This window comes from Protomyctophum bolini (genome assembly GCF_963924005.1).
Source record: "Protomyctophum bolini genome assembly, chromosome: 18".
Lineage (NCBI taxonomy): Eukaryota > Metazoa > Chordata > Actinopteri > Myctophiformes > Myctophidae > Protomyctophum > Protomyctophum bolini.
Window position 1 is genome coordinate 1,995,329 of NC_137879.1, and position 25,000 is coordinate 2,020,328.

General features: G+C 44.6%; 1 protein-coding gene across 1 annotated transcript in view; it reads left to right on the top strand.

Annotated features, from left to right (window-relative positions):
- The window catches only part of LOC308332989 (protein TANC2-like), a 168,238-nt gene that overhangs the window by 43,078 nt on the left and 100,160 nt on the right, over positions 1-25,000 (top strand). The window contains 1 exon segment of the mRNA XM_080789143.1: positions 933-1,054. Within this exon segment, the coding sequence (XP_080645269.1) occupies positions 988-1,054 (67 nt within the window). The 5' untranslated portion in view covers positions 933-987.

The window sequence follows — 25,000 nt, forward strand, 5'->3', positions numbered from 1 at the left end:
TTTCGGGGCATCTGGTTAGGATGCCTCTCGGGCGTCTCCCTATAGAGCGCCGCAGTCCCGCCCCCTCTCAGAGAAGCGAGTGGCCCAGGAAATGAAACCCCAATGCATTCTCCCATCGGCACTTCTAATATAATTCATTTAAATGGTGCATTTATATAGTGCCTTTATCCAAGGCGCTTTACATAGATTGTGCATTACATTCACCCATTCATACACCCGATGGGAGCGGAAACCATGCAAGGCACCAACTAGCACATCGGAGCAATTAGGGGTTCAGTGTCTTGCTCAAGGACACTTCGACAGTAACTCTGGGGAGCCCGGGTTCGAACTGGCAACCTTGCGGTTCCCATCCAGGCACTCTACCCCTGAGCCACCGCCGCCCCATACAGACGGTTAAAGACGGTTACGCCGCGGACAAAGCCAACTCGGATCGTGACAAATCATGACAATGAACACAATATTTTGGGCCGATCAAATTATTAGAAAGAAGAAAAGAAAGTCAGGAGACGACACTATTTGTTTTGTTTTTCGTCTTTGATCGGCCCCAAAACATTGTGTTCATTGTCATGATTTGTCACGATCCGAGTTGGCTTTGTCCGCGGCGTAACCGTCTTTAAATAAATTATATTAGAAGTGCCGATGGGAGAATGCATTGGGGTTTCATTTCCTGTGCCACTCGAGGGGGCGGGACTGCGGCGCTCTATAGGGAGGTCCTCGAGGCATCTGGTTAGGACGCCTCTCGGGCGCTTTGGAACGTCTCGGGATCCCCCCCAGGAGGAAGTCACTGATGTTGCTCTGGAGGAGAGGGGAAGTCTAGAGCTCTCTGGTGGAGCTGTTGCCCCCCGCGACCCGACTACGGATAAGCGTTTGCTTATGGATGGACGTGCAGTGAGTTGGGGTTGTTAAAACATGACGTTTGTGTTGTTTTCCAGGTTGCTGTGCGTTGAGGTCAGAGGTCACAGAGGTCAGAGGTCAAAGGTCATCACCATGTTCAGGAACAGCTTGAAGATGCTGCTGACCGGAGGGAAGGCCAACCGCAAGAGCAGGAGCAGCGGTGAGCGCACACACACACACGCACGCACACGCACACACACGCACGCACACGCACACACACACACACACACACACACGCGCGCACAAGCCATGAGTCAGCGTGCAGCGGTGTCTGTGCAGACTTGAACCATCCTGTTGTCTCATCATGTTCTGAGGTCTCCTCCCGACAGCAGAGATGTGTGTCTCTCTGGAGTCTCTGGAGACTACCACACACACGCACGCACGCACAGAGACACTGTCCGTCTCTGTAATAAATCCATGCCACCGGTCAAAATGACACACCAAGGTCTAACACACACACACACACACACACACACACACACACACACACACAGACCTAACAGAAGCACTAACGCCACTTGGTAGACAGAGGGCGCTGGAGGACCGTGCAGGGATAGGATAGTGATGTGTTTTTGTTACCATCTACTCAATGTACTCCAGTATGTTCATAGGTACATTTTTTTTACTTTTACTTGCCACATTACTAGTACACATTGTACTCTCAGAGTACACATTGTACTCTCAGAGTACACATTGTACTCTCAGAGTACACATTGTACTCTCAGAGTACACATTGTACTCTCAGAGTACACATTGTACTCTCAGAGTACACATTGTACTCTCAGAGTACACATTGTACTTCTATACTCCACTACAAATCATTTTGTCAGCTTTTGTTACTTTGCACATTTTGATTACTATTCCAAAACATTACATTGACCTGGAAATAGCCGATCTACAAGCTCACAGCGTGTCGCGATGCGTCACCTTGTGAGCTTGTAGATCGGCTATTTTGTTTTCCGAACAGGTTTGACACGACGTTTTGTACTTTGTAACATTTTATACTCTGCTTCTGTAAGTATTTATTTTGATGACGTACCGTTTTACGTTTTTACTCAACCGGATGGTTATACTGCAAACAGAGTACTTTTACCTCTTTTACCCTGCAGCAAAGTACTTGTACCTCGTGGCATTTGAATGACTACTTTCACTTCTAAGTAATACAACGAGCGAGTATACTTCTGTCACCAGTGGGAGGACGCGCGTGTTTGAAAATAGCTCCTGTGTGTGTGTGTGTGTGTCTGTGTGTGTATGTGTGCGTGTGCGTGTGTGCATGTGCGTGTGCGTGCACATGCGCGTGTGTGTGTGTGTGTGTGTGTGTGTGTGTGTGCACATTAGCTGGCGGCTAAACAGTGTGTTTGATGCCAGTGTGAGACGGTTCGATATGAGAAGATATTCACCCAGCTTTGATGATGATGATATACTGATGCTGCTGAGAAGTTTGAGAACCCTGGATTTACACATACCTGGGTGTACGTGTGTGTGTGTGCGTGTGTGTGTGTGTATGTGTGTGTGTGTGTGTGTGTGTGTGTGTGTGTGTGTGTGCGCATCCCAGCAGGCTGTGTTCTTGATCTCTCTCTGTTTCTGAACGTTCCTTCCTTCCTTCCTTCCTCATGTTTTGTTAAAGAGCTCGTAGCGCGCCACCGAGTGGCGCGCTACGAGCTTGTAGATCTGCTATTGCTACTGCTATACTGTATGGTGAACAAGGAGTTAAATCGTCTCATGTTTTTAACGGCATCAGTCTCCACTTAGAGAAGTGGTCTCCCCCCCACTCCACCCTCCACCCCCCCCTCCACCCTCCTGGCTATCGTCCTCCTGATTGGTCATTAGCCGTCATTCATCCTGTTCCCGCTACCCTTAATCACACTCCATTCAGGATCACAGACTGCAGTTCAACTGAACACGTCTGAGATGATGAGTCTCCACACTTAAGATGCTCCTTACGCACGCACGCACGCACGCACACACTGCACGCACGCACGCACCGCACACACGCATGCATGCACCGCACACATCGCACGCACACACTGCACACACCGCACGCACGCACACACCACATGCACGCACGCACGCACTGTACGCATGCACACACTGCACACACTGCACACACTGCACGCACGCACGCACACACCACATGCACGCACGCACTGCACACACCGCACGCACTGCACGCACGCACCACGCCGCACGCACGTTGCCAAAACGTGAATGAATTGAAAAGGCCACCATCTGCTGTGCTTGGATTCCGTGTGGCGTTGCTCTACCCCTGTGGCTCTACGCTATAGAGGGGCTGGTCAGAGGATCTATTACATGTGGATCTATAGAACCACTGACACATAGAACACAGAGTGCCGCGCTACGAGCTTGTAGGTCTGCTATCTTTAAAAAAATAATCGAAGAACGACTGACACAGAAACATAGGCTTTTTCAGAAAACTGTCAGGATGTAGAAGAACATTTTTATATAGAATCTGATCTCAGGTCAGAATGAACTGGACAGACAACTTAGTGCTGCACTGTGCGCGGGGGGGGTGGGGGGGGGGGGGCAGGGAGGGGGGGGTTCAGGGTGTGGGGGGGGGGGGGGGGTTCAGCGGGGGGGGGGGATGCGTGGGAAAGGAATTGGTCTAAAGCCATCCCTCTGTTCTTTGGATTACAATTACATCACAGGTAGAGAGATCTCTCTCTCTCTCTCTCTCTCTCTGTGTCTCTCTGTGTCTCTCTCTCTCTCTCTCTCTCTCTCTCTCTCTGTGTCTCTCTCTCTCTCTCTGTGTGTCTCTCTCTGTGTCTCTCTCTCTCTCTGTCTCTCTCTCTCTCTCTCTCTCTCTCTGTCTCTCTGTCTCTCTCTCAGTTATAATGTGCTGATGCAACAAGCAGAGGAAACTGCTGGTAAAACGAACGTATCCAGTTGACTATTGAAATGGTTCATGTAGACATTATAGTTAGATTAACCCATTCTGAACGGGAACCCGTTCTGGTGTCAGCACCATGTCATGCTTTAGCTATTAAAAAATAGCAGATCTACAAGCTCGTAGCGCGCCACCGAGTGTCGCACTACGAGCTTGTATAGGTCTGCTATAATTTTTGAAAGATCGAAGAACGACTGACATTTTTTATAGAATCTGATCTCAGGTCAGAATGGGTTATAATCAGACCAGTGTGTGTCCAGTGGGAAACCAACCTCGTATGAATCTGATCTCAGACCAGATGAGGTCCAGGTGGAAACACCCACCACCTCGTCACTCTGTCTGTCTGTTGTTTCGTGTGACTATATTGTCCTCCTCAGTTTCACTGACAGCCTGAAGCGTGCCGAAACCAGAGCGTCCTCTTTGTCACGTTGTGCATGTGTGTGTGTGTGTGTGTGTGTGTGTGTGTGTGTGTGTGTGTGTGTGTGTGTGTGTGTGTGTGTGTGTGTGTGTGTGTGTGTGTGTGTGTGTGTGTGTGTGTGTGTGTGTGTGTGTGTGTGTGTGTGTGTGTGTGTGCGCGTGCTTTTTCAAGATTATGTCATGTGGCCAAATAGCACAACATAGCATTGTATGTATAGACATGGCAACTCTAAAGTGTGTTAGTTTCCTTAGATAGATATTCCTTTGTTCTGGTTCTTAGGCTTATACTTAGGCTTTTTTTATTTTTTCATGTAGAATACACAATTGGTTGTTCTTGCTTACTGTACCTTTTTGGTATCCAGACAGCCAGCAATGGGTTAACCCATTCTGAGCGGGAACCCGTTTTGGTGTCATAGCATTACGTTATGCTTCAGCTATTTGAAAAATAGCAGATCTACAAGCTCGTAGCGCGCCAACAGAGTGTCGCGCTACGAGCTTGTAGGTCTGCTATTTTTGAGTGGTGCAACCACTCCTACAACCAGCAATGTCCATGTACCTGTGTACCTGTGTACCTGTGTGTGTCTATGAGCACGAGTATGTTACTTATTTATACCAGTAGGGGGCGCCAGAAACAGAGAGAGGGGTAGTGCTGTGTCTCTAATGAGAGAGTGAGAGAGAGAGAGAGAGAGGGGGGGGGGGGGGGGGAATTGCACCACTCAGTTCACACGTGTGTGATTTTTTTTTAAACTGTCAGGATTAATTAAAGATATTTTTTTTAGAATCTGATCTCAGGTCAGAATGCGTTAAAGAAACCACCATTCTTCTGTGCGTTAGAATCTGATCTCGGGTCAGCAATGGGTTAAAAACGCTCCCGGAAAAAGTATGTGACTTATTAATACCAGTAGGGGGCGCCAGAAACAGAGAGAGGGGTAGTGCTGTGCCTGCTGCCTGCTAATGAGAGAGAGAGGGAGAGAGAGAGAGAGAGAGAGAGAGGAGATGGGGGGAGAGAGGGGAGTAGCACCACTCGGTTCACACAGGTGTGATTCTATGTACTTGATGTATTACCATGTTTCTGATTTGTGTATAAGCACTCCTATAGACAGCTATGTGTGTCCCTGGCTGGCTGGCTGGCCGTGTCCCTGGGTCCGAGCACGGAAACAGCACAGTATCACCACCGAGTGTCACTGTCGTGCAGCCTCGCCCCAGGAGGTAGAGCAGGTCCGTCCAATGATCCATGGGTCGGCGGTTCGAATCCCGGCTCCTCCTCCTCCTGTCTACATGTGGAAGTGTCCTTTGGGCGAAGACACTGAAGCCCACATTGCTCCCGATGTGCTGGTTGGTGTATTAATGGGTGAATGTAATGCACAGTCTCTGTAAAGCGCCTTGGATAAAGGTGCTATATAAATGCACCATTCACCGTTCACCATTCACCGTTCACCGTTCACCTTTCACCGTTCAACCGTTCACCGTTCACCGTTCACCGTTCACCATTCACCATTCACCACAGCATCACACACAGGCATCACACGTAGAAGATCCACAAGATGGAACTCTATAATCTGGCGATGCACGCAATATTCTAGGGTCCCTTTTGTTGTTGTCTCTCTGTGAATATCGTGTGTCCGAGTGACGTGTGCTCGCGCACACACACACACACACACACACACACACACACACACACACACACAAACACAGCGCATACATTCTGAGCGAAGTAAGTGTCTTCGGCCACTGATCGTGTTTTGTCCGTCGTTAAGGCGTGCATGGTAACGGTTTGTGTTGCGTGTGATTTCACACCAGAACATATATAAGATGATGTTGAACGTGGCAGACGAGAGAGAGAGAGACTACGAAAGACAGACAGACAAGGCGATGTTGTCTTGGACCGTTTCCAAAGCAGGAGGACCAAAGCGAGCCCATCATGCTGCCGTAGCAGTGAGGAACAAACTGTATTCCTTTGGAGGCTGTGATGGAGGGAACAACAACATGGAACAGATGGATGTCCATGTCTTCAACACAATGTCTTTATGCTGGAAGAAGTTACCTCCAGTGGAACCTGGAAGAGGAGACGGTCACCTAGAGGTTCCATCCAGGCGCTTCGGCCACACAGCTGTGTTGGTGGAAGATACAGTCTACATCTGGGGAGGCCGGTGGGGAGGGGGGTACTACAGTGAGCTTTATGCATTTGATGTGGACGCCCACATATGGTTCAAACCCAGGGTTTCTGGCACTGTTCCAGAGGAGAGGTACGGCCATTCAGCCTGTGTGTTGGAGAAGGTCATGTTTATCTATGGAGGATACAACCACACTAGATACACTAATGACATGTACAAGTTGGACACCAGCACGATGGTCTGGTCTTTAATCAACACCAGAGGAACTCCATCTCCTGCTTCATGGTGTCCCTCTGCTACCATCATTGGGACAAAGATGTTTGTATTTGGGGGCAGTATGGGGGGTCGGTACTACAACACCATCAGAGTGTTTGACACAGAGACAGACCTCTGGCTGATCACACCTTCTGCACAGCCTCTTCCAGAAAGACGCTACCGTCATTCAGCCTTTACCTACAATGGAGATCTGTACATATTTGGTGGCTGCAATTTAAAACAGACCTTCAATGATGTGTGGATATTCAGTCCAGAGACCTTCTCCTGGAAGAAGGTTGAGCCCAAGGGGAAAGGACCATGTCCAATGTATGGTATGTGCTGTTGCATGGTGGGAGATCGTATCATCCAATTCGGAGGATACAAGGACACAGACCCCACACCCACTGATGAGCTGTTCATCTTTGACTTGAATCCTTCTCTTAAGATCTTATGTAAGCTAGCATTTACTCAGTACGCTCTGGACCAATCAGAACTCCCACACGACATCAGGTGGGAACTGGCAGCTATGTGACCAAAGAAGCGTAAAAAACAACAACACCTCAGCCAACGAAGACAAAACGAGACAGGATATCCTCCCTGTGGACGTCCCTTTTTGATGATGTCATATTGATGATGTCAGTGAGTTCTCAACAGGCCTGGAAACAGTGACATCTGCTGGTCATCCTCTGTCATACATGTGATTTGTGGACTCTTACATCACATTCCACAGGCCAATCAGAGCACTTGTTTGAGACAGAAACCCCCTCAGTGACATTCATAACAAACATTAAAGGGGAATTTCTTCCTAACCGTTTTTTTTTTTTTTTTACTAAATCAGTAACGGACTAACGGACTAACCTGTCATAACATCTACAACAGACGGACTAACCTGTCATTTAATCTACAACAGACGGACTGACCTGTCATAACATCTACAACAGACGGACTAACCTGTCATATAATCTACAACAGACGGACTGACCTGTCATAACATCTACAACAGACGGACTAACCTTTCATATAATCTACAACAGACGGACTGACCTGTCATAACATCTACAACAGACGGACTAACCTGTCATAACATCTACAACAGATGGACTAACCTGTCATATCATCTACAACAGACGGACTAACCTGTCATAACATCTACAACAGATGGACTAACCTGTCATAACATCTACAACAGATGGACTAACCTGTCATATCATCTACAACAGACGGACTAACCTGTCATAACATCTACAACAGATGGACTAACCTGTCATAACATCTACAACAGACGGACTAACCTGTCATAACATCTACAACAGACGGACTAACCTTTCGTAACATCTACAACAGACGGACTAACCTGTCATAACATCTACAACAGACGGACTAACCTGTCATAACATCTACAACAGACGGACTAACCTGTCATAACATCAACAGACGGACTAAAACCTGAATACGAGTTCTAGCGGTTGATCCACCCGGACGGTAAATCGGCTAATTTGGTATGGAACCCTTGGCATGTTGTTTTTTTTTGTTTTTTTTTTAATGACGAATGGATAAGAAAACAGCTTGTGCGAAACTCCTCTTTACGTTCATTTCTGACGTTGGTTAAGTCACTGTTGTTGTGCATAGCTACAGTTAGCTCGTAGCATTAGCTTTGTTGGTTCAATCACTGCGTTGTTGCGTAGCTACAGTTAGCTCGTAGCATTAGCCACTGTTGTGAGGCGCTCTGCCTTAACACTTCCTCTCTGCTTCCATTGGCCAGTAGAAATATATCCTCTCTGCTTCCATTGGCCAGTAGAAATATATCCTCTCTGCTTCCATTGGCCAGTAGAAATATATCCTCTCTGCTTCCATTGGCCAGTAGAAATATATCCTCTCTGCTTCCATTGGCCAGTAGAAATATATCCTCTCTGCTTCCATTGGCCAGTAGAAATATATCCTCTCTGCTTCCATTGGCCAGTAGAAATATATCCTCTCTGCTTCCATTGGCCAGTAGAAATATATCCTCTCTGCTTCCATTGGCCAGTAGAAATATATCCTCTCTGCTTCCATTGGCCAGTAGAAATATATCCTCTCTGCTTCCATTGGCCAGTAGAAATATATCCTCTCTGCCTCCATTGGCCAGTAGAAATATATCCTCTCTGCTTCCATTGGCCAGTAGAAATATATCCTCTCTGCTTCCATTGGCCAGTAGAAATATATCCTCTCTGCTTCCATTGGCCAGTAGAAATATATCCTCTCTGCTTCCATTGGCCAGTAGAAATATATCCTCTCTGCTTCCATTGGCCAGTAGAAATATATCCTCTCTGCTTCCATTGGCCAGTAGAAATATATCCTCTCTGCTTCCATTGGCAAGTAGAAATATATCCTCTCTGCTTCCATTGGCCAGTAGAAATATATCCTCTCTGCTTCCATTGGCCAGTAGAAATATATCCTCTCTGCTTCCTTTGGCCAGTAGAAATATATCCTCTCTGCTTCCATTGGCCAGTAGAAATATATCCTCTCTGCTTCCATTGGCCAGTAGAAATATATCCTCTCTGCTTCCATTGGCCAGTAGAAATATATCCTCTCTGCTTCCATTGGCCAGTAGAAATATATCCTCTCTGCTTCCATTGGCCAGTAGAAATATATCCTCTCTGCTTCCATTGGCCAGTAGAAATATATCCTCTCTGCTTCCATTGGCCAGTAGAAATATATCCTCTCTGCTTCCATTGGCCAGTAGAAATATATCCTCTCTGCTTCCATTGGCCAGTAGAAATATATCCTCTCTGCTTCCATTGGCCAGTAGAAATATATCCTCTCTGCTTCCATTGGCCAGTAGAAATATATCCTCTCTGCTTCCATTGGCCAGTAGAAATATATCCTCTCTGCTTCCATTGGCCAGTAGAAATATATCCTCTCTGCTTCCATTGGCCAGTAGAAATATATCCTCTCTGCTTCCATTGGCCAGTAGAAATATATCCACTCTGCTTCCATTGGCCAGTAGAAATATATCCTCTCTGCTTCCATTGGCCAGTAGAAATATATCCTCTCTGCTTCCATTGGCCAGTAGAAATATATCCTCTCTGCTTCCATTGGCCAGTAGAAATATATCCTCTCTGCTTCCATTGGCCAGTAGAAATATATCCTCTCTGCTTCCATTGGCCAGTAGAAATATATCCTCTCTGCTTCCATTGGCCAGTAGAAATATATCCTCTCTGCTTCCATTGGCCAGTAGAAATATATCCTCTCTGCTTCCATTGGCCAGTAGAAATATATCCTCTCTGCTTCCATTGGCCAGTAGAAATATATCCTCTCTGCTTCCATTGGCCAGTAGAAATATATCCTCTCTGCTTCCATTGGCCAGTAGAAATATATCCTCTCTGCTTCCATTGGCCAGTAGAAATATATCCTCTCTGCTTCCATTGGCCAGTAGAAATATATCCTCTCTGCTTCCATTGGCCAGTAGAAATATATCCTCTCTGCTTCCATTGGCCAGTAGAAATATATCCTCTCTGCTTCCATTGGCCAGTAGAAATATATCCGGTAAATGTACTTAGTTACTCTCCACCACTGTGTAATCTATGCATGAGATTTCCATCCCGACGTTTGTGCCAAATGTGGTTAATTTGGTTTGTGGAGACAGAGAGAGAGAGAGAGAGAGAGAGAGAGAGAGAGAGAGAGAGAGGGAGAGAGAGGGAGAGATAGGGAGAGAGATAGGGAGAGAGGGAGAGAGAGAGAGAGGGAGAGAGGGAGAGAGAGAGAGAGGGAGAGAGAGAGAGAGAGATGGAGAGGGAGAGGGGGAGAGAGAGAGAGAGTCACGGTGACAGGAAGCCAGCGTTTGGTGTGTTTGGTGGAGATTTGTTGAACCCGACACCCTGTCAGGACCACCATATGTCACACGCTGAGCTGTGTGTGTGTGTGTGTGTGTGTGTGTGTGTGTGTGTGCTAGTAAAATTATCAGTGTTAACTCTGAAAGGGTGTAATAACACAGACAAGACAGACATACAGCCTCCTATGTCCAACTTTTACTGTGTGTGTGTGTGTGTGTGTGTGTGTGTGTGTGTGAGAACATTGAAGTTGAATTGTGATTGGCCGGAATGAGATGATGATGTACGATGATAAGAGCGCCGCTCACTTCACACGGGTGTGATTTTTTGCTTTGAAGAGAGAGAGAGAGAGAGAGAGAGAGAGAGAGAGAGATACAGACACAGACAGAGAGAGAGAGAGAGATACAGACACAGACACAGAGAGAGAGAGACACAGACACAGACAGAGAGAGAGAGCTGTTGCTGCCAGCGAACAAGGGGAGGAGGAGTCAAATTGTGTGTGCGCGTGCTTGCGTGCGTGCGTGTGTACGTGCGTGTGTATGTGCGTGCGTGCGTGTGTATGTGCGTGCGCCTCAGTGATTGCATATGCGTTGCCACCTGGCAATATAGCTCCTCCCCACTGTGGATAGAGAGCTTGTTGTTCGTCCCACCTCTCTCTCTCTCTCTCTCTCTCTCTCTCTCTCTCTCTCTCTCTCTCTCTCTCTCTCTCTCTCTCTCTCTCTCTCTCTCTCTCTCTCTCTCTCTCTCTCTCTCTCCATTGTTGTGGATATTTCTAGCGTGTTGCATGTCTCCAGGATCGCCCCAATGAGGTGAGAGAGAGAGAGAGAGATGAAGTGTGTGTGTGTGTGTGTGTGTGTGTGTGTGTGTGTGTGTGTGTCTGTGCTATGTGTTGACGTTGAGCTGTGAATGGTGTTTATCTGTCCTTTACACACCGTCTGCAAGCATGTCTGGACAGCTGTGTGTGTGTGTGTGTGTGTGTGTGTGTGTGTGTGTGTGTGTGTGCGTGTGCGTGTGCGTGTGTGAGACTCGTGAGTGTGTGCGTGTGCGTGCGCCCGAGAGAGAGGTTGGTCAATTGGTTATTCAGAAAATAGTATTTTTGTGCATCCATTGTGTCTTTATGAGAGATATACAGAGAAAGATTGGTCCGTGTGTGTGTGTGTGTGTGTGGGTATGTACTGTGCGTGCGTATGTGCATGCGTGCGTGCCTCTGTGCGTGCGTGCGTACGTGCACAGTGTGCCAGGTCGTACGTCATTGAAGGGAGACGGACACACACCTCTGTTTTTGGGAATGGTGGCTTAGAATCGTCTCCTCGCGTTGTGATTGGCTGGTCTCGTCGTGGCGGTCAGCCTTGACACAGACACACACACACACACACACACACACACACACACACACACACACACACACACACACACACATACACACACACACATACACACACACACACATACACACGCATATACTACACATGCACACACACACACACACAAACGTGCACACGTTGCTCAGTAAAGCGTTGGTCAGACATCTTGTCAACATACCAACACCTGTCTGTCTGTCTGTCTGTGTGTCTGTCTGTCTGTCTGTCTGTCTGTCTGTCTGTCTGTCTGTCTGTCTGTCTGTAAAGGGCCATTTATGATGATGTACAACAATAAGAGCGCCCCTCATTTCACATGGGTGTGATTATGTTTTCAAACTTTCTACTTGCATGCTTGAGACGTTTTCTTTCCCAGTTGAAAACTATATGCTTTTGTTTAAGTTGTAAATACTCACATTTTATTTGAACAGTGAGAACATCAGAGGTATAGCTGTTTGTTTTTAACCCATTCTGGGCGGGAACCCCTTTTGATGTTAGCATCATGTCATGCTTTAGCCATTGAAAAATAACAGATCTACAAGCTCATAGCGCGCCGCCGCGCTACGAAGCTTGTATAGGTCTGCAATTTTTGAAAACTGTCGGGATTTAGATAAAAAAAATTTTTTAGAATCTGATCTCAGGTCAAAATGCGTTAAAGAACCACCATTCTTCTGTGCGTTAGAATCTGATCTCAGGTCAAAATGCGTTAGAGAACCACCGTTCTTCTGTGCGTTAGAATCTGATCTCAGGTCAAAATGCGTTAGAGAACCACCGTTCTTCTGTTCGTTAGAATCTGATCTCAGGTCAGAATGGGTTAAAGAACCACCGTTCTTCTGTGCCTTAGAATCTGGTCTCAGGTCAGAATGGGTTAAAGAACCACCGTTCTTCTGTGCGTTAGAATCTGATCTCAGGTCAGAATGGGTTAAAGAACCACCACTCTTCTGTGCGTTAGAATCTGGTCTCAGGTCAGAATGGGTTAAAGAACCACCATTCCTTCTGTGCGTTAGAATCTGGTCTCAGGTCAGAATGGGTTAAAGAACCACCATTCCTTCTGTGCGTTAGAATCTGGTCTCAGGTCAGAATGGGTTAAAGAACCACCGTTCTTCTGTGCATTAGAATCTGATCTCAGGTCAGAATGCGTTAAAGAACCACCGTTCTTCTGTGCGTTAGAATCTGGTCTCAGGTCAGAATGGGTTAAAGAACCACCATTCTTCTGTGCGTTAGAATCTGATCTCAGGTCAGAATGCGTTAGAGAACCACCATTCTTCTGTGCGTTAGAATCTGGTCTCAGGTCAGAATGCGTTAGAGAACCACCATTCCTTCTGTGCGTTAGAATCTGGTCTCAGGTCAGAATGCGTTAGAGAACCACCATTCTTCTGTCCGTTAGAATCTGGTCTCAGGTCAGAAGGGGTAGTTGTTCTTCCATACGGAGGACCCTGGACTATAGGGGCCACTTTCACAACCCACATGGCCCGCTGCGTGAGATGAATGACGGACAACGACTAAAATGTGTTTTTTTCAGGCCTTGATGTCGTTGCAATGACATATTTTACACTTTGGTTGCATGGTGAAAATAGCAGATATACAATCTCACAACGGATCGCAGCGCGCGACGCGTTGTGAGATTGTATATCTGCTATTTTCATCATGCAACCCAGCATAAAACTGGATCTCTTGTCCACTAGTCCCTTCCTAACATTTTAGTCTAGTTTTTATTTGTTGACGAAATTGTCAGTATTATTTAGTCTTATAGTTTCAGTCATCGTAGCTTAGTTTTCATTTAGTTTCTATTTAGTTTTAGTCAGTGAAAAAAGGTAGTCGACGAACATTTTTCGTCTTAGTTTTAGTCGACGAAAACAACACTGATTCACCGACGCTGTTGTCACCAATAAAGCCCACATTTTCGCATATGAGGGGGGGGGGGGGGGGGTGAAGGAAGGAAGACAGGTTCTCAATCACACGCAGTTCACGTGCACAGTTCACGTGCAGTGTGAGAATACATGGGCTTCAAAATAAAAGCAATGCGGTTTTAGTCCTTCCATTATTATGGTAATGAAAGTATATGTTTTATTTTTTGAGTGGTGCAACCACTCCTACAACCAGCAATGTCCCTGTCTGTGTACCTGTCTGTGTACCTGTCTGTGTACCTGGATGAGCACGAGTATGTGACTTATTTATACCAGTAGGGGGCGCCAGAAACAGAGAGAGGGGTAGTGCTGTGTCTCTAATGAGAGAGAGAGAGAGAGAGAGAGAGAGGGGGGGGGGGGGGGGGATTTCACCACTCACTTCACACGTGTGTGATTTTTAAGTGGTGCAACCACTTCTACATCCAGCTTTGTCCGTGTACCTGTGTACGTATGCATGCGTGAAATTGGAACGAGAGAAGTATGTGACATTGCTGCCACCTGCTGGACGCAAATCAACTGCCTGTATAATGGGAGGTGGACGGCAGCGCGCATGCACGATCCATAATAAAGCTAATCTAACGGAGCAGAGAGAGAGAGAGAGAGAGAGAGAGAGAGGAGAGAGAGAGAGAGAGAGAGAGGGGAGTTGCACCACTTGGTTCACACGTGTGTGATTTTTAATTATCAAGTACTCTTTCGTACAATGCCCAGGTCTGCTATAGCGGGCGCAAAGAGTATAGCTACTTTCGTGATTTTAACAGTTTTATGAGGTTGATATTTTGCTATAATGTTTGTGACCGTTTTAGAAAAGCATTAAGCCACTCGAGGCCCCCCGGCTTACCGGGTATTTCACACTGGCTGGGAGGGTAGAAGACCGCCCCGCACAGCATGGGTTCCTAACGCAAATCAAGCGCTCCCCTTCCCCAGTACAGCTATACAGAGATGCGGAATCGGCTGGGAACGATACAAAGTAGTGATGCACCGAATATTCGGCCGCAGAAAATATTCGGCAGAAAATGGCTAAAAAATGCATTTTCGGCCTATTCGGTTTCGGCCCGAATAGGCAGATAATATATCACCGAATAGTGTATATGCAATTAATGCATTCAAAAGAGCTGAAAACATGTTTTCTGGACCCATAATAGTGATTATTATTGAAGTTAAGTTTTGCCATTACCATTTCTTTTGTCAAATCAGGTAGCTTTAAGGTACGGCCATGACAGCAATGGTAGGAAAAAAGATATATAATATTAATCATATTCGGAATTCGGTTTTCGGCCAACTGTTTCCTATATTCGGTATTCGGTTTCGGCCAAGAATTTCCCTTTCGGTGCATCCCTATAATACAAAGTGATTGAAGGTGACATTTAAGTATCGAGACTAACCGTTTCAGAATAAAGTCTAACTCGTGCGTTGATTAGGTGATGTCATGGTGATGTAAAAACAAACATTAAGTGCCATTAACGATAAAGAGACAATATGACGTACATTTTCTCTTCATTGTCAATGTGTTTACAACACAAACATTGAACTAAAGACAAACATTAAACCTGTTTATAGGAGGGGCTAGCACCACTCAAAGCTTATTCTCTCTCCCTCTCTCTCTCCCCACCCCATGTTTACTCTGTGTCTCTCTATCCATTCCACTCTGTTTCATCTCCTCACTCATTTATTCATTATCTTTCATCAATACACACACACACACGCACGCAGGCACACACACACACACACACACACACACACACACACACACACACACACACACACACACACACACACACACACACACATACATACACACACACACACACACACGGCAGGGCCTCAAAAGTGCAACATTTTAAAACACACATCTTGTCCCTGGCGGAGTCAAATTATGTGCGTGTACGTGTGTACAGTGCAATAATCATACGCGCGCACACACACACACACACACACACACACACACACACACACAGCCTGTTGACTCTAAATCAAAGGAAAAGAGGGAGATGTTTTTCCTTTATTTTATTGACGATGGGTTCTCAGATTGTTTAGAAACTAACTGCCACAACGAGCAACATTTACAATAGGCTTCACTTATAACAAACTGACCTGGCAACACTAGCTCAGAGTTGCCAGGTTTTGTGAGAGAAACAAGCAACCAGCTGGGCTCTATGAAAACAAGCCCAAATTATTATAGCTCACATGACACCTTTTAACCAATAGGCCTAATGTCAGATCTAGAAGCTCACATGACACCTTTTAACCAATAGGCCTAATGTCAGATCTACAAGCTCACATGACACCTTTTAACCAATAGGCCTAATGTCAGATCTACAAGCTCACATGAGACCTTTTAACCAATAGGCCTTTAAAACCATTATCCATGGGATATCTGAAAATGGCAGATCTACACGCTCACATGAGACCTATCATACACTTCATCATATATTACATCATCACATCCCGGCCGATCACGTACGTGCGTGCACACACACACACACACACACACACACACATACATACACACACACACACACACACACACGGCAGGGCCTCAAAAGTGCAAAAAAAGTGCAACATTTTAAAACACACATCTTGTCCCTGGCGGAGTCAAATTATGTGCGTCTACGTGTGTACAGTGCAATAATCATACGCGCGCACACACACACACACACACACACACACACACACACACACACACACACACAGCCTGTTGACTCTAAATCAAAGGAAAAGAGGGAGATGTTTTTCCTTTATTTTATTGACGATGGGTTCTCAGATTGTTTAGAAACTAACTGCCACAACGAGCAACATTTACAATAGGCTTCACTTATAACAAACTGACCTGGCAACACTAGCTCAGAGTTGCCAGGTTTTGTGAGAGAAACAAGCAACGAGCTGGGCTCTATGAAAACAAGCCCAAATTATTATAGCTCACATGACACCTTTTAACCAATAGGCCTAATGTCAGATCTACAAGCTCACATGACACCTTTTAACCAATAGGCCTAATGTCAGATCTACAAGCTCACATGACACCTTTTAACCAATAGGCCTAATGTCAGATCTACAAGCTCACATGAGACCTTTTAACCAATAGGCCTAATGTCAGATCTACAAGCTCACATGACACCTTTTAACCAATAGGCCTAATGTCAGATCTTCAAGCTCACATGAGACCTTTTAACCAATAGGCCTTTAAAACCATTATCCATGGGATATCTGAAAATGGCAGATCTACACGCTCACATGAGACCTATCATACACTTCATCATATATTACATCATCACATCCCGGCCGATCACGTACGTGCGTGCACACACACACACACACACACACACACATACACACGGCAGGGCCTCAAAAGTGCAAAAAAAGTGCAACATTTTAAAACACACATCTTGTCCCTGGCGGAGTCAAATTATGTGCGTGTACGTGTGTACAGTGCAATAATCATACACACACACACACACACACACACACACACACACACACACAGCCTGTTGACTCTAAATCAAAGGAAAAGAGGGAGATGTTTTTCCTTTATTTTATTGACGATGGGTTCTCAGATTGTTTAGAAACTAACTGCCACAACGAGCAACATTTACAATAGGCTTCACTTATAACAAACTGACCTGGCAACACTAGCTCAGAGTTGCCAGGTTTTGTGAGAGAAACAAGCAACGAGCTGGGCTCTATGAAAACAAGCCCAAATTATTATAGCTCACATGACACCTTTTAACCAATAGGCCTAATGTCAGATCTACAATCTCACATGACACCTTTTAACCAATAGGCCTAATGTCAGATCTACAAGCTCACATGAGACCTTTTAACCAATAGGCCTAATGTCAGATCTACAAGCTCACATGACACCTTTTAACCAATAGGCCTAATGTCAGATCTACAAGCTCACATGAGACCTTTTAACCAATAGGCCTAATGGCAGATCTACAAGCTCACATGAGACCTTTTAACCAATAGGCCTAATGTCAGATCTACAAGCTCACATGAGACCTTTTAACCAATAGGCCTAATGTCAGATCTACAAGCTCACATGAGACCTTTTAACCAATAGGCCTTTAAAACCATTATCCATGGGATATCTGAAAATGGCAGATCTACAAGCTCACATGAGACCTATCATACACTTCATCATATATTACATCATCACATCCCGGCCAATCACGTACGTGCGTGCACACACACACACACACATACACACGGCAGGGCCTCAAAAGTGCAAAAAAAGTGCAACATTTTAAAACACACATCTTGTCCCTGGCGGAGTCAAATTATGTGCGTGTACGTGTGTACAGTGCAATAATCATACACACACACACACACACACACACACACACACAGCCTGTTGACTCTAAATCAAAGGAAAAGAGGGAGATGTTTTTCCTTTATTTTATTGACGATGGGTTCTCAGATTGTTTAGAAACTAACTGCCACAACGAGCAACATTTACAATAGGCTTCACTTATAACAAACTGACCTGGCAACACTAGCTCAGAGTTGCCAGGTTTTGTGAGAGAAACAAGCAACGAGCTGGGCTCTATGAAAACAAGCCCAAATTATTATAGCTCACATGACACCTTTTAACCAATAGGCCTAATGTCAGATCTACAAGCTCACATGACACCTTTTAACCAATAGGCCTAATGTCAGATCTACAAGCTCACATGACACCTTTTAACCAATAGGCCTAATGTCAGATCTACAAGCTCACATGAGACCTTTTAACCAATAGGCCTAATGTCAGATCTACAAGCTCACATGAGACCTTTTAACCAATAGGCCTTTAAAACCATTATCCATGGGATATCTGAAAATGGCAGATCTACACGCTCACATGAGACCTATCATACACTTCATCATATATTACATCATCACATCCCGGCCGATCACGTACGTGCGTGCACACACACACACACACACACACACACATACATACACACACACACACACACACACACACACACGGCAGGGCCTCAAAAGTGCAAAAAAAGTGCAACATTTTAAAACACACATCTTGTCCCTGGCGGAGTCAAATTATGTGCGTCTACGTGCGTACAGTGCAATAATCATACGCGCGCGCACACACACACACACACACACACACACACACACACACACACACAGCCTGTTGACTCTAAATCAAAGGAAAAGAGGGAGATGTTTTTCCTTTATTTTATTGACGATGGGTTCTCAGATTGTTTAGAAACTAACTGCCACAACGAGCAACATTTACAATAGGCTTCACTTATAACAAACTGACCTGGCAACACTAGCTCAGAGTTGCCAGGTTTTGTGAGAGAAACAAGCAACGAGCTGGGCTCTATGAAAACAAGCCCAAATTATTATAGCTCACATGACACCTTTTAACCAATAGGCCTAATGTCAGATCTACAAGCTCACATGACACCTTTTAACCAATAGGCCTAATGTCAGATCTACAAGCTCACATGAGACCTTTTAACCAATAGGCCTTTAAAACCATTATCCATGGGATATCTGAAAATGGCAGATCTACACGCTCACATGAGACCTATCATACACTTCATCATATATTACATCATCACATCCCGGCCGATCACGTACGTGCGTGCACACACACACACACACACACACACACACACACACACACACACACACACACACACACACAGCCTGTTGACTCTAAATCAAAGGAAAAGAGGGAGATGTTTTTCCTTTATTTTATTGACGATGGGTTCTCAGATTGTTTAGAAACTAACTGCCACAACGAGCAACATTTACAATAGGCTTCACTTATAACAAACTGACCTGGCAACACTAGCTCAGAGTTGCCAGGTTTTGTGAGAGAAACAAGCAACGAGCTGGGCTCTATGAAAACAAGCCCAAATTATTATAGCTCACATGACACCTTTTAACCAATAGGCCTAATGTCAGATCTACAAGCTCACATGACACCTTTTAACCAATAGGCCTAATGTCAGATCTACAAGCTCACATGACACCTTTTAACCAATAGGCCTAATGTCAGATCTACAAGCTCACATGAGACCTTTTAACCAATAGGCCTAATGTCAGATCTACAAGCTCACATGACACCTTTTAACCAATAGGCCTAATGTCAGATCTACAAGCTCACATGAGACCTTTTAACCAATAGGCCTTTAAAACCATTATCCATGGGATATCTGAAAATGGCAGATCTACACGCTCACATGAGACCTATCATACACTTCATCATATATTACATCATCACATCCCGGCCAATCACGTACGTGCGTGCACACACACACATACACACGGCAGGGCCTCAAAAGTGCAAAAAAAGTGCAACATTTTGACTCTAAATCAAAGGAAAAGAGGGAGATGTTTTTCCTTTATTTTATTGACGATGGGTTCTCAGATTGTTTAGAAACTAACTGCCACAACGAGCAACATTTACAATAGGCTTCACTTATAACAAACTGACCTGGCAACACTAGCTCAGAGTTGCCAGGTTTTGTGAGAGAAACAAGCAACGAGCTGGGCTCTATGAAAACAAGCCCAAATTATTATAGCTCACATGACACCTTTTAACCAATAGGCCTAATGTCAGATCTACAAGCTCACATGACACCTTTTAACCAATAGGCCTAATGTCAGATCTACAAGCTCACATGACACCTTTTAACCAATAGGCCTAATGTCAGATCTACAAGCTCACATGAGACCTTTTAACCAATAGGCCTAATGTCAGATCTACAAGCTCACATGACACCTTTTAACCAATAGGCCTAATGTCAGATCTTCAAGCTCACATGAGACCTTTTAACCAATAGGCCTTTAAAACCATTATCCATGGGATATCTGAAAATGGCAGATCTACACGCTCACATGAGACCTATCATACACTTCATCATATATTACATCATCACATCCCGGCCAATCACGTACGTGCGTGCACACACACACACACACACACACACACATACACACGGCAGGGCCTCAAAAGTGCAAAAAAAGTGCAACATTTTAAAACACACATCTTGTCCCTGGCGGAGTCAAATTATGTGCGTGTACGTGTGTACAGTGCAATAATCATACACACACACACACACACACACACACACACACACACACACACACACACACACAGCCTGTTGACTCTAAATCAAAGGAAAAGAGGGAGATGTTTTTCCTTTATTTTATTGACGATGGGTTCTCAGATTGTTTAGAAACTAACTGCCACAACGAGCAACATTTACAATAGGCTTCACTTATAACAAACTGACCTGGCAACACTAGCTCAGAGTTGCCAGGTTTTGTGAGAGAAACAAGCAACGAGCTGGGCTCTATGAAAACAAGCCCAAATTATTATAGCTCACATGACACCTTTTAACCAATAGGCCTAATGTCAGATCTACAAGCTCACATGACACCTTTTAACCAATAGGCCTAATGTCAGATCTACAAGCTCACATGACACCTTTTAACCAATAGGCCTAATGTCAGATCTACAAGCTCACATGAGACCTTTTAACCAATAGGCCTAATGTCAGATCTACAAGCTCACATGAGACCTTTTAACCAATTGGCCTAATGTCAGATCTACAAGCTCACATGACACCTTTTAACCAATAGGCCTTTAAAACCATTATCCATGGGATATCTGAAAATGGCAGATCTACACGCTCACATGAGACCTATCATACACTTCATCATATATTACATCATCACATCCCGGCCAATCACGTACGTGCGTGCACACACACACACACACACACACACATACACACGGCAGGGCCTCAAAAGTGCAAAAAAAGTGCAACATTTTAAAACACACATCTTGTCCCTGGCGGAGTCAAATTATGTGCGTGTACGTGTGTACAGTGCAATAATCATACACACACACACACACACACACACACACACACACACACACACACACAGCCTGTTGACTCTAAATCAAAGGAAAAGAGGGAGATGTTTTTCCTTTATTTTATTGACGATGGGTTCTCAGATTGTTTAGAAACTAACTGCCACAACGAGCAACATTTACAATAGGCTTCACTTATAACAAACTGACCTGGCAACACTAGCTCAGAGTTGCCAGGTTTTGTGAGAGAAACAAGCAACGAGCTGGGCTCTATGAAAACAAGCCCAAATTATTATAGCTCACATGACACCTTTTAACCAATAGGCCTAATGTCAGATCTACAATCTCACATGACACCTTTTAACCAATAGGCCTAATGTCAGATCTACAAGCTCACATGAGACCTTTTAACCAATAGGCCTAATGTCAGATCTACAAGCTCACATGACACCTTTTAACCAATAGGCCTAATGTCAGATCTACAAGCTCACATGAGACCTTTTAACCAATAGGCCTAATGGCAGATCTACAAGCTCACATGAGACCTTTTAACCAATAGGCCTAATGTCAGATCTACAAGCTCACATGAGACCTTTTAACCAATAGGCCTAATGTCAGATCTACAAGCTCACATGAGACCTTTTAACCAATAGGCCTTTAAAACCATTATCCATGGGATATCTGAAAATGGCAGATCTACAAGCTCACATGAGACCTATCATACACTTCATCATATATTACATCATCACATCCCGGCCAATCACGTACGTGCGTGCACACACACACACACACATACACACGGCAGGGCCTCAAAAGTGCAAAAAAAGTGCAACATTTTAAAACACACATCTTGTCCCTGGCGGAGTCAAATTATGTGCGTGTACGTGTGTACAGTGCAATAATCATACACACACACACACACACACACACACAGCCTGTTGACTCTAAATCAAAGGAAAAGAGGGAGATGTTTTTCCTTTATTTTATTGACGATGGGTTCTCAGATTGTTTAGAAACTAACTGCCACAACGAGCAACATTTACAATAGGCTTCACTTATAACAAACTGACCTGGCAACACTAGCTCAGAGTTGCCAGGTTTTGTGAGAGAAACAAGCAACGAGCTGGGCTCTATGAAAACAAGCCCAAATTATTATAGCTCACATGACACCTTTTAACCAATAGGCCTAATGTCAGATCTACAAGCTCACATGACACCTTTTAACCAATAGGCCTAATGTCAGATCTACAAGCTCACATGACACCTTTTAACCAATAGGCCTAATGTCAGATCTACAAGCTCACATGAGACCTTTTAACCAATAGGCCTTTAAAACCATTATCCATGGGATATCTGAAAATGGCAGATCTACACGCTCACATGAGACCTATCATACACTTCATCATATATTACATCATCACATCCCGGCCGATCACGTACGTGCGTGCACACACACACACACACACACACACACATACATACACACACACACACACACACACACACGGCAGGGCCTCAAAAGTGCAAAAAAAGTGCAACATTTTAAAACACACATCTTGTCCCTGGCGGAGTCAAATTATGTGCGTCTACGTGCGTACAGTGCAATAATCATACGCGCGCGCACACACACACACACACACACACACACACACACACACACACACACACACAGCCTGTTGACTCTAAATCAAAGGAAAAGAGGGAGATGTTTTTCCTTTATTTTATTGACGATGGGTTCTCAGATTGTTTAGAAACTAACTGCCACAACGAGCAACATTTACAATAGGCTTCACTTATAACAAACTGACCTGGCAACACTAGCTCAGAGTTGCCAGGTTTTGTGAGAGAAACAAGCAACGAGCTGGGCTCTATGAAAACAAGCCCAAATTATTATAGCTCACATGACACCTTTTAACCAATAGGCCTAATGTCAGATCTACAAGCTCACATGACACCTTTTAACCAATAGGCCTAATGTCAGATCTACAAGCTCACATGAGACCTTTTAACCAATAGGCCTTTAAAACCATTATCCATGGGATATCTGAAAATGGCAGATCTACACGCTCACATGAGACCTATCATACACTTCATCATATATTACATCATCACATCCCGGCCGATCACGTACGTGCGTGCACACACACACACACACACACACACACACACACACACACACACACACACACACACACACACACACACACAGCCTGTTGACTCTAAATCAAAGGAAAAGAGGGAGATGTTTTTCCTTTATTTTATTGACGATGGGTTCTCAGATTGTTTAGAAACTAACTGCCACAACGAGCAACATTTACAATAGGCTTCACTTATAACAAACTGACCTGGCAACACTAGCTCAGAGTTGCCAGGTTTTGTGAGAGAAACAAGCAACGAGCTGGGCTCTATGAAAACAAGCCCAAATTATTATAGCTCACATGACACCTTTTAACCAATAGGCCTAATGTCAGATCTACAAGCTCACATGACACCTTTTAACCAATAGGCCTAATGTCAGATCTACAAGCTCACATGACACCTTTTAACCAATAGGCCTAATGTCAGATCTACAAGCTCACATGAGACCTTTTAACCAATAGGCCTAATGTCAGATCTACAAGCTCACATGACACCTTTTAACCAATAGGCCTAATGTCAGATCTACAAGCTCACATGAGACCTTTTAACCAATAGGCCTTTAAAACCATTATCCATGGGATATCTGAAAATGGCAGATCTACACGCTCACATGAGACCTATCATACACTTCATCATATATTACATCATCACATCCCGGCCAATCACGTACGTGCGTGCACACACACACACACACACACACATACACACGGCAGGGCCTCAAAAGTGCAAAAAAAGTGCAACATTTTAAAACACACATCTTGTCCCTGGCGAAGTCAAATTATGTGCGTGTACGTGTGTACAGTGCAATAATCATACACACACACACACACACACACACACAGCCTGTTGACTCTAAATCAAAGGAAAAGAGGGAGATGTTTTTCCTTTATTTTATTGACGATGGGTTCTCAGATTGTTTAGAAACTAACTGCCACAACGAGCAACATTTACAATAGGCTTCACTTATAACAAACTGACCTGGCAACACTAGCTCAGAGTTGCCAGGTTTTGTGAGAGAAACAAGCAACGAGCTGGGCTCTATGAAAACAAGCCCAAATTATTATAGCTCACATGACACCTTTTAACCAATAGGCCTAATGTCAGATCTACAAGCTCACATGACACCTTTTAACCAATAGGCCTAATGTCAGATCTACAAGCTCACATGACACCTTTTAACCAATAGGCCTAATGTCAGATCTACAAGCTCACATGAGACCTTTTAACCAATAGGCCTTTAAAACCATTATCCATGGGATATCTGAAAATGGCAGATCTACACGCTCACATGAGACCTATCATACACTTCATCATATATTACATCATCACATCCCGGCCGATCACGTACGTGCGTGCACACACACA